At 62.4% G+C, this 10,420-nt stretch overlaps 1 protein-coding gene across 8 annotated transcripts in view; it reads right to left on the bottom strand.

The window, feature by feature from the left end:
• Positions 1–497: 497 nt before the first annotated feature.
• Positions 498–10,420, bottom strand: part of Adarb1 (adenosine deaminase RNA specific B1) — a 73,586-nt gene continuing 63,663 nt past the window's right edge. For 6 of the 8 annotated variants that reach the window (XM_048803784.1, XM_015478858.2, XM_048803785.1 and 3 more), the window contains exons 10-11: positions 3,511–3,689; positions 498–1,051 (exon numbers count right to left, since the gene is read on the bottom strand). In XM_048803784.1, coding sequence (XP_048659741.1) covers positions 872–1,051; positions 3,511–3,689 — 359 coding nt within the window. In that variant the 3' untranslated portion in view covers positions 498–871. Of the gene's footprint in view, positions 1,052–3,510; positions 3,690–10,420 lie in introns of those variants that run through there. The other 2 variants (XM_015478857.2, XM_048803787.1) reach the window with 2 other exon arrangements.

Here is a 10,420-nt window from a genome sequence, read left to right as displayed (position 1 = left end):
ACCGGCAGCGCTCGCCCTTGCGCTGCCCGACCTCAGCCTCTGGTGCCCACCAGCCCCAGGGCTGCCAGCTCAGCTGCAGGAGTGTCTCTGATGAGGCCGGAGTGGGGACTGAAGTGCCGAGGGCCAAGTCCACCTGGGCACGCGGCTCCCTCCCTGCGAGGGCCTGGCCGGGAGCGTGGGGCCCAGGCTCCTCTCACACAGCCGCCCAAGGTCCCCTCCGTCCACAAAGGCTCCAAGACCCACATGATCAGCCAGCAAAGGACGCTGGACATGCTTCATCTTGATGATCCAGAGTGAACTGAGGCAGGCTCCCACGATCCCACCCAGGAGTACGGAAGCTTCCAGAGGCAGCGGAGGAGCAGGCCGGGGTTACATCCTGCAGGACTGGGCACCGAGGCCCCACCAGGGAGGCCTGCGCGCCCCTCGGGGATCCACTCCAGGCCCCACCCTCCCCCTCCACCCCCACGTTTTGCAATTAAAATAATGTGGCATCAAAGTGACCTGACATATTTACTTCTTGTTTTATAAACCACATTCCTAGCTCTGAATAAATTATTTATTCAAGGATCTCACACGCAGCCGTGTCTACGTTCCTACACTCAGGAAGCCCTACTCAGTAGAACTCGATCTCTAACGTAAACTGGAATTGGAAGCAGTCACTGGATGACTCAGGAGGGGACATGAGTGGCACCTGTCCCAGTGCAGACGTGAGATGCCCGGCACCCCACAGCCCCACACCTGCCCTGGTCGGGTGCGTGACGCCAGTGGTCCCTGGCCCGTGCCTCACCAGGCTGTGTGCCTGCCCGAGTCCAGACGTGAGGTTCGGGATGGTGTGGGGCCGACAGCCCTGCACCCTGAGCTGGGCCACGGGTCAGGGCGTGAGGGAGAACTGGTCCTGCTCTGTGGGCTTCTCCACCCAGGCGCCCAGCCCAGCCTTGATGAAGGCGGTGAAGAGACGGGCCTTGGCGGCCTGGTACTCCTTAGCCGCCAGCTTGGACTCGTGGTAGGTGGTGGGCTTGATGATCTTGGTCCGCAGCAAGTGGGGGGGCACCTGCGGAGGAGAAGGGAGCGTGAGAGGCGCCCTGCGGGACCGACACGCCACCCCGCGCAGAGCTCTGACCACCAGGCACCAGGACCACCCTGGCCGGGGGGACAGCCCTGGAGCCAGGGGGACAGTTCCTGCAGCAAACAGGCCAGGGCTCCGCAGCGTCCCCACCAAGGAGCCCACTACAAACCCCGGGTCCTGGGGCCAGGCTTCTGGCAGACCAGCTGTTTCCTGTGCTGGGTGTCGGTGACCACAGGGACACCTCAAAGCCCTGCAGGGCCAGGGGTCCCTGGTGGCTGAGCTGTAGCGCACAGGCCCGTCCTGGGTGCCAAGGGGCAATTTCTATCTGAGCCCCCGTCTCAGTGTTCCGTGCTTGACGGAAACAAAACCTCAGGGTCACTGGCCACACATCAGGGCGGATCCTGGGAACGGGGCCCTGTGGCCCAGAGGAGAGCTGTGGGGCTCTGGGCGGAGGGCTCAGCAGAGTCCAGGCAGCGCAGCCGAGAGGACAGAGGGTGGAGGCTGGCCCTCCATCCCTGTCGTCAGCACTGACCACCAACATGAGTTCCTGGCGGGACGGCTTGGATCTGAGATGGCCCCAAAGGCCACGTGGTGAGGCCTGGGTCCCCAGCCTCCGGTGCTGTGGGCGGTGGGCTCGAGGGAGGAAGCTGGGTCCCGGGGCTGTCTAGAGGGGGTGGCGCGACCTGCTCCTCGCTGCCCTCCCTGCGGCCCCTCCCGTCATGGTCACCATGAGGTGAACAGGCTCCCTGCCACGCTCTGCCCGAGGTGTGCTGCCTTGGGACGGCCAGCGGGAGGGACCTAGGAGAGCTGCGAGACGGGGCTGAGGTGCCCGGACATTGTGGGCAGAGCCTGACGGCAGCTGGGGGCCGGAGGCAGCGCACCGGGGGACCTGGAGAGCCAGGCTGTGCTGCTGGTGAGGGACCCTGCGGGCCTGGACCCAGGGCCACCGTGCTAGAGTCATGCCCTGAGGCTCCGAGTGGGGACCCGGAGTATGTGGCGGAGGGATCCGAGGCAGCACAGCCGTCAGGCCGTGGGATGGGGCTGCTGGACACTTGTGGTCAGATTCACAGTAGGAAAGCGGAGCAGAGAGAGTCTTAAAACTTGCAGCTTTGCCACAAAAGGAGCAGGTCTCGAGGTGGCAGGGACAGTACCTTGGCTAGAGAGACTACAGCCATTAAAAAGAAGCCAAGTACCTCACCAGTGCCAGGGACCCCAGGGACCCCAGGACCAGGGGACAGCCCCGAGTGCCCGCTCACACAAGGCCACTCAGCCATTTTTCTGTGATTAATGTCCCTGAGTTCAGGGACACTGCCTCGGGTCACTGCAGCCAGAGTCCAAGAAGGCCCAGTGAAGGCTCTCGCCTGCCAGACCCTGGGGCCCCCTGGTGACGCTGGTTCTGCGGGCACGGAGGGGCCGCATGAGAGGTGGGAGGCCAGCCGGGCGGCCAGGCGGCGTGTGGCGGAGGTCTGCGCAGCAGGCCCCGAGGGCGTGTCAGGCTGAGCCGAGGCTGCAGGGGGGGCCTGGACGTCAGAGAGGCCAGGGGTGGGCAGCGTCTGCCAAGCACAGCTGCAGGCAGAGAGCAGAGCTGCCCGAGGCTGGGGCAGGCCTCCTGTGCCCCGGGAGCTCGCCTGTCACCACAGGCCCGTCTACAGGACGCGGGGTGGGCCTGCCAGGGTCGGTCCTGCCTGGCCTGATGCCTCCCTGTGCCGCCCGCCCTCCTCCCCCTGGACAGGCATGTCTGCCGGCGCCTGGCCCACCTCTGCACGAGGACAGGTGGCTTTCTGCTCGACGCCGCAGGCTCACCACTAAGAAGCTTCAGTCCTGGGCTCCGTGGCAAAGCTGGGACAGTCAAGACCTGGGGACCCTGGGGGTGGAGCCTGAGGCAGGACAGGACGGTTTGGGTCTGGGATGTCTCCCAAAGCCCAGCCGCAGGGGGAGGTGGAGCGGCCTGGACAGGCGGGGACTACGGGAGGGGTGAGGTCACTGGGTGTGCACTCGGTGTGTGAGGGGACGGTGGCACCTGGCACTTCTGCTCTGTCCCTGCTCCCAGCTGCCCTGAGGTGAGCACCTCGGTTCCGCCCTGTGCTCCCCTCCATGATGTGCCTTGTCACGGGCCGAAGCAGACCCTGAGACCTTGGGGTGAAATGAACTTTTTCTTCAAGCTGACTTGTCTCAGGTGTTTTGTCACAGTGGTGACGAGCCAGCGACGCCCTCCCTCGGCAGCCCAGGGGCAAGGCCTGGGTTTGGTGGCAGTGAAGGAGGGGTCTGCCTCTGAAGCAGCTTTGAGCTCTGGGAGCTGAGGACCCTCTTCCAAGCTAAACATGACGGGAAGGAACAGAGAGGGTTCCAGACGGTCCTCCCGGGAAGCGCGTGGGGTGAGCACGAGGACGGGGGACCCAGACAGGCCGGGGCGAGCGCGCAGTGCGGGGAGGGCACCTCAGTACCTTGCCGTGCACACGCATCCAGCGAGAGTACAACGCGTGCTTACACAGGCGCGAGGGGCGGCCCAGCTCGTCCTTCCCCGTGGTGGCGTTGATGACCTCCAGGGCGCTGTCACCGACCGTCCAGTTGACGCTGAAGTTGGGCGCCTTGCCCGGCTGCCGCGCCTCTGCGTTGCTAATTCCTGGAACGAAGCAGTCACAGAGGGCGACGTGAGCCTGTGAGCACGTCCGGGGACAGGAGGGGCAGCGCCGGCAGAGTGCCATCTGCAGAGGGACGTGTGTGGACCAGGCATCGGTCACAGGGGCACACCACACCTCCGCTGCCACCGCGCTCTGGGCCCAGGCAAGCAGCGAGCCAAGAACCTGCAGCAGACCCTGGGGGCACACTGGTCGGTGACAGGGCACGGGCCACCAGTCGCCTGAGCCACAGCTGCCTGCCACGGAGCCTCAGCCCACGTGGGCCAACAGGGCTGGAAACCTTGCAGCCTGCGGGCAGGGGTAGGAGCCACTCGTGGTTAACTCAGGTGCTGCCAAGAGAGCTGGCTGAGTACTCCTCGGGGAGCCCACCCCGTGTGCCCCTGCTGCCCAGAGGCCAGGCGCCAGGCCACACGGGTCCCCAGGCATGACACCCAGTGGAAGAGGAGTCACGGCTCTCAGAGAGTGGCTTCCCACTTGCAAGCCCTGCCTCAAAATAAGAAAACAGGGCTGGGGACGTGGCTCGGTGGCAGGACAGCCCTGGGCTCTATCCCCAGCAGCACAAGATAAAACAGATGAGAAAGAGCATCGCAGAAAACCACTCCGCACAGCACAGGTGGACACGGCCAGGAGACCGCCGGCTCCTCCCCTCCGTCCTCTCTCTCTGCAGTAGCGGGCACTGAACCCAGGTGCTCGCGGTGAGCTGCCTCCCCAGCCCTGTAGTCTGTATTCTGAGACAGCGTCCTGCTGAGTTGCCCAGGCTGGACCTGCCATCCTCCTGCCTCAGCCCCCCGCGGAGCTGCATCACAGTGTGCCGGCAGCAGGTGAGCGCAGACTCCTGACAGGAAGCAACACAAACAGGACGATAGGAGCAGCATCTTCTGAGGGCCCGAAAGAAGATTGAAAGGTGGCATCCAAAGTCGCAGCCAAGCACATGTCAGAAGTGAGACCCTCCAGACACAGCGGGGCCACCCACCCTCAGAAGAACCCACCACAGGAAGGCCGAAGAGTGTGTGTCCGGCCAGAGGAAAGGGCAGCCAGGGAGACCAGCTCCAGGTGCAGGAGGCGGGCTCTGGGAACGGCAGCTACAGGACAGGCCTAGGAGAGCGTCCCCATGTCACTGAATGCCCTTAAAAACTGACCGCCCAAACAAAAACGGTATGTGGGGTTTTAAACAGATATCCACTTCTCAGGAGTAGCTGGACACGTGCCTTTACTTATGTATCTCTAAGTGGGGCTGAGGAGGGGCCCCTGGCCCCATGGTGCTGGGCAGTGCTGGACCCCGGAGCCTCGGCCCAGCCCTGGAGCGGGATTTTAACACACAGAAGATGGTGCAGGACCACACAGCAGGCCGGAGAAGGAGCCTGTGTGGGTCACCGTGCAGGAGGCCGTGCGGCCTCAGGTGGAGCGCGGTGAGCGAGGCACCCCACAGACCTGCAAACCCACAGAACAAAGAGCTGAGCGTCAGAGGGAACCAAATGGAGCGCACGCATCAGTCTCCTCAGAGACGGGGAGAGACAGCTGAGAGTGGGTGAGGGGCAGGAGAGAGCCAAACCGCGGAACTCGGAACTCGGGGGACTCCGTTTTGAAAACCAGCCTGTACCTCAGAGCAGGGCCTGTCCCAGGAGGGGGGTGGCCCTGTCCTTGGAAAACCCGTTCCTAGGCACGCAGCTACCTGCCGAGTCATTTGTCCACACCAGAGGTCCTTGACTCAGCAAAGGCAAGTTCCTGGAAAGACCAAAAGAATGCCCCAGGCCACAGCAACCACCCACCAGGTGACACGGGAGACACCTGAAATGCCAGGGCCCCCAGGGGTTTGAGATTGGCAACGTGATCAGGCCACCCTGCAGTTTAGCACACACTCTTGCAACCCCTCCGGCCTAGACCAATCAGTTCAAAGGTATCCACCATGTGAACTAACCAATCACCCACCCAACTTGTTCCCGCCACTGATCCATGTTAAGAGTTGTGTTTGACTTTCCCGCAGTGTGCAATGATTTGCTGTGTGATGTGGTGACACGTAGAGTATCCCCCCAAAACCTATAAATCCTCACTGACTAAGGGCCGGCACTCACTCCCCGGGACCACTGCATCGGGAACGGTTGTGACTCCAGGCTCGAGCCTGCAATAAAGACTCTGGTGTGCTTCATCGGACTCGGCTCCTGGAGGTCTTTGGGGTCCCAGAATCTGGCCTGACGAAACCCAGCAACCTCAGTGACCACAACAAGGCCTACGGTCCACGGACCTCAGAGAGGAGGCAGGATGGCCACTGGTGGCATGGGGCAAGGTCCTAACCCACATGCCGACAGGACTTGCTTTTAGTAGGAAACAGCTTAAAATAAAGGGACATCACAAAGAGACCAGGTGCTTTAGCAGTTAAGAGAGAGTTCAGGAGGCCAGGACACACACACAGCCGTCTCAGAACACAGGCTCCTGCAGAGAGAAAGGAGACTGCCTCGGGGGAACGGGATCCTCGGTCCTGCACCTAACTGCAGAGCTGCGGAACCCCAGTCCTGGACAGAGGAGAGGTGAGGATGGGTAGTTAGAGCCAAGAGAGCTCTGGGAGCCCGCCCAGCACTCAGAGCCCAGGAGAGGGTGCGCAAGGGCAGAGTAGGTCAATCTGAACGGTCAACCTGATTGGATTGAGAGGCGGATCCAGAGGTTCTGGGTGTGCCAGTGAGGGCGTGTCCAGGAGTGACTGGCACGTGGGACAGCCAACTGAAGTGGAGGCCCTCCCTAGTGTGGGCAGCACCGCCCAATAGGAGGGTGGCCTGGATGGGGTGGAGCGTGGAAGACCAGGCAGCCCAGCAGACGCAGCCCATTCTTCTTGACCGGTCCTCGATTCCTGCTGTGCTGCCGCGGTCCTCTAGGAACCGGACTCTCCCTTCTTCACTCTTCCAAAGGGGCCTCTGCCGAGATTCTCCAGGAGGCTTGGGTCTCAGACTGCAGCACCGGAGGTCCCCTGTTCTGGGCCTTCAGCCTCTCGGACTGCGCAGCTACTCGTTCTCCCCGCTCTCCAGCCTGCAGACGGTCACGCAGGACTGTCCAGCTTCTGGTCACGTGAGCCAGCCTGATAAGTCCCCCTCTGTAGTCATCCTTCCTGTTGATTCTGTCCCTCTAGAGAGCCCTGACCAGTACCACCCCCAGGCGTCCTGGACAGCCAGCAGGAGCCGTTGCCCGAGGGCCGGCGGAAGGCAGCAGCGAACCAGCAAAACCAGGGCTGGTTCTTCAGGTGACAGAGGACTTGGTGACCCTTCAGCCAGACAGGCAGGGAGAGGGGTCACAACAGTGACCTGGGAACAGGAGACACTGACCACACTGAGGGCCACACACATCTTCCAAGCAACAGCAAGGCACTGCCCTCCAAGAAGGTGCCAGTCAGATGGAATGGCCACTTTCAGGAAGTTGTGGGTCACCAAACTGAAGAAAAAGGTGAGCAAAAAACAGTCCTGTATTTTAGAAACTGAATTTACAGCTAAATTTTCTCACAAGCAAACCCCAGGCCCAATGGCTTCACTGGAGAATTCTACCATCACTCAGGGAAGTGCTCACATCAGCTACCCAACACTTCCAGAAAACCTGGGGGGACGTGTGTCTCACCCACTTCGCCCACAGTCCAGCGTCCCCAGGGACAGAGCACCTCGGGGCAGAGACACCCGAGAGGCCAGCAGGTAGGATCCAGCGAGCACAGAGCAGGGTGCTGCTGCCAGCTGCCAGGAGCTTGGGTAAAAAAAACTGAGAAGTGAGCACACGACAGCCTCAGAGCTGGGAAGCGCACACAGCTCCCGTTCACGGCTTCTCGCCCTGGCAAACCAGGAACGGAAGAAGATCCCCAAGCCTGAGCAGGACCCCTGCAGGAGGCCAAGCTGACACAGCGCGCAGCGGTCCAGGCTGGCTCCTCCCAAGGCCACTCGCGAGACCAGGCTGTCCAAGTGCATGTCCCCACGCAGGCTTTGGGTCTATCCAGGACAGCAGGACAGCAGGAAAGGAGGAGGGCAGGGCCCCAGGGCCACCTGTGCACACCACTTCATGGCAGCTGGTCAGCGGTGGATGGGCAACGAGCAACTGGAAATCTGAGCGGCTGTGTGGCCCTCAGCACAGCCCAGGAAGTGAGCCACCTGGACTCAAATCTGACCGAGGGTGTGCAGCATCCCCTGCAAGCCAGGTGCGTGACGGTGGCCTGGATCAACTGGGAGACTCCGGGTCACCACGCAGTCCTCGTCAGAGACCCACAGAGTCGGCGATCCCACCAAGATCAGCCGCCTCGTGCAGATCCTGGGAGCGGAAGGCAAAGGATCTGGGGAGCCCAGAGAAGCTGGACTCACAGGGTGGACACACTGCCATCCAGAGGGGGCTGCACACCTCAGCTGAGGGTCCAAGGAGACAGACAAGCCCGGTGGGGAGGACCGTGAGGAGGAGCCTGGGACCAGGTGTCCACCTGGGGCCACAGGCACAGAGACCTCTGGACTGCAGGGCAAGAGAGAGGGGACTTTCACCCACCCGCTCTGCTGGAATACAGTCCTGTTCGAAGCGGCAACTCGGAGCCCCTCAGTCTACGGCACCCGCAGCGCAGGCGGACGTGACCCTCAGGGAGAACTCTGGCGACTCTGGACGTGACTGGAGTCACACCCCGGGCTGGGTGAGCACTGTCAAGAGGGCTGGAGACACATCTGGCTGGAAAGCCGTTTTGCAGCCGTTTATGTGATCAAGGACTTGTATCCAGAAAATGGGCAAGTGGTCTCGGACGGGTGGTGAGGTCAAGGAGCCCGATGACAGTGCGGGAGGTCCAAACCGTCACCGAGGAGGCCGCCGAAGAGCAGTCAGCAGGTGAAAAGGTGCTCGGCTGCCCAGGCCCCTGAGGGTTTGGTCTGCAGTGTCCACCGGAGTCGAGCCTTGACCTCGACGTGCGGGGAAGCCGTCCCCTGGCTGGCTTTCAGCTCGTGCTTTGTCCAGCTTTGGGATCACGGTCAGGCCAGCCGCCTTCCTACAGCTGGCGGAGTCCCTGGAGGGGCTGGCGTGTCCCTAGACAGCTGGCGGGACCGTCTGCGTGTGCTGGGGACAGTTCACCTGCCGACACCTGCCCAAGGTCTGCCCTGAAACCCGCTCGGCCACTGACTGTCCTGAGAGTCTGAAGTCTGTGAGGCCCAGGGCCGGACACACAGTGCTGCTGCACCCTGCTCCCCCAGGGGCGGGCCGGGGCTCAGGGCAGAGCGCTTGCTGCCGCGTGTGGGGCCCTGGGCTCCATCCTCAGCACCACAGAGAAATAAACAAAATAAAGGCAGGTGTCGCTACAAATGAAAAAAATCAGAAAGAAAGAAAGAGAAACCCTGCTCCCCGACCCGGAGGCGAGCAGCCGTTCCCTCTGCTCTCGCCGTGAGTCACGCCGACCACCCCGCGGCCGGAGCCTCTTTGGCCCTTTCCCGTCAGTGCCTCTGGTGTGACTGGTGGATCTGGATCCTTCTCCCTGTTTCCTATACATCCACCCTGCCCTCCTGCTTTCCCATTCCTGTTTTCTTCCCGTATCTTCTCTCAACTTGTTCACTCTTTTCCCGATTTCTGGGACCGAGAGCTTGGTGGGGTGACCTCCTCGCAGTGGCTGGGCCCTGCCACCATTTCCTGTGTGTGTTCTAAGTAAACCGAGGGACGTGCTGCTTCCTCTCCTTTCCAGGGGCAAAGCTTTGGCCTTTGCATCTTAAGGGCGCAGAGCCAACTCTGAGTTTCCATCTGTTGTCGAGGAAGTGACTGGGACCCTGGGGGGGTCTGGGTGACAGCTCTCGACAGCTCCTGAGGAGCCTGGGATGCGGTCTCCGACCGCTGTCGCCAGCTGCTGGGCCACACCTTGGTTCTGCTGGTTCTGGACCGCTCCTTCCTGAACAGCTTTGAGGGTTTCCTGGAGATGGCACTCTCCTGGGTTTTCTTTGGCTGTTCGCCTGCCCTATCGTCCCACCAGCTTCCCGGGCTGTTTGCTGGATGGAGACGCTTCACTCTGCGAGCACCCTTTCAGAGCTCCTCCAGGACTGCTCCTTTTGGGTGTGGCCGGCCGTCCTCTCCACCCCGGGATCTGCGTCCCGCCTCCTCCTGTGGAAGTCTTTCCGTACTGCCAGAGCGTCTGCACGAATGCTGGGTGAGTCTTCTGAGTCCTTGAGCATCTCAGACTCACCCTTGGCCCCACGCTAGACACCACCTGGCCCGCAGGAAAGCCGCAGGACACTCCTCAGATCCCGTCCCGCTCACCATATCCCGACACGGCTCACGAAGTCGGACGCGCACGTCGTTGATGTACACGTCGGGCCACTTCCTCTGGTTTTGGCCTTCTGATGGGGTGCGAGGACTGCTGGGCATGGACCTCCCCCAGAACCTCGGGTTTGTGTCTGGCCTGCACTTACAGACGTGGCACTGGCCGGGGCGCCCGGTGCGGTCTCTGCTCTGGGTCTGTTCCTCACAGGTTGTCCCCTGCGGTGTTCCTCAGAGGTCTGCTGAGGGCTGCTGTCCACTCACGGTGCTGAGAGCATGCAGCTGGCGGCCTGGTTCCTCCCCGTGTCTTTGCCGAGTGCTCGACTGTGGGCAAGGCCGAGAATAGAGGCCTGGGCCCGACCTCTGCCAGTGCTGCAGCCCAGCTCAGCGCCCCCCGTGGGTGGCCAGGCGGCCTTGGCCCTGGCTGGCCCTGGGCCCCAAGGCACTGAGGCTGCGGGACCCTCAGCATGGCCACTCCCTCTTC

The sequence above is a fragment of the Marmota marmota genome, unplaced genomic scaffold (genome assembly GCF_001458135.2).
Source record: "Marmota marmota marmota unplaced genomic scaffold, marMar, whole genome shotgun sequence".
In the NCBI taxonomy this organism is placed as follows: Eukaryota; Metazoa; Chordata; class Mammalia; order Rodentia; family Sciuridae; genus Marmota; species Marmota marmota.
Note: the sequence above shows the minus strand (reverse complement) of the source record. Positions and strands in the feature narration are given on the sequence as shown.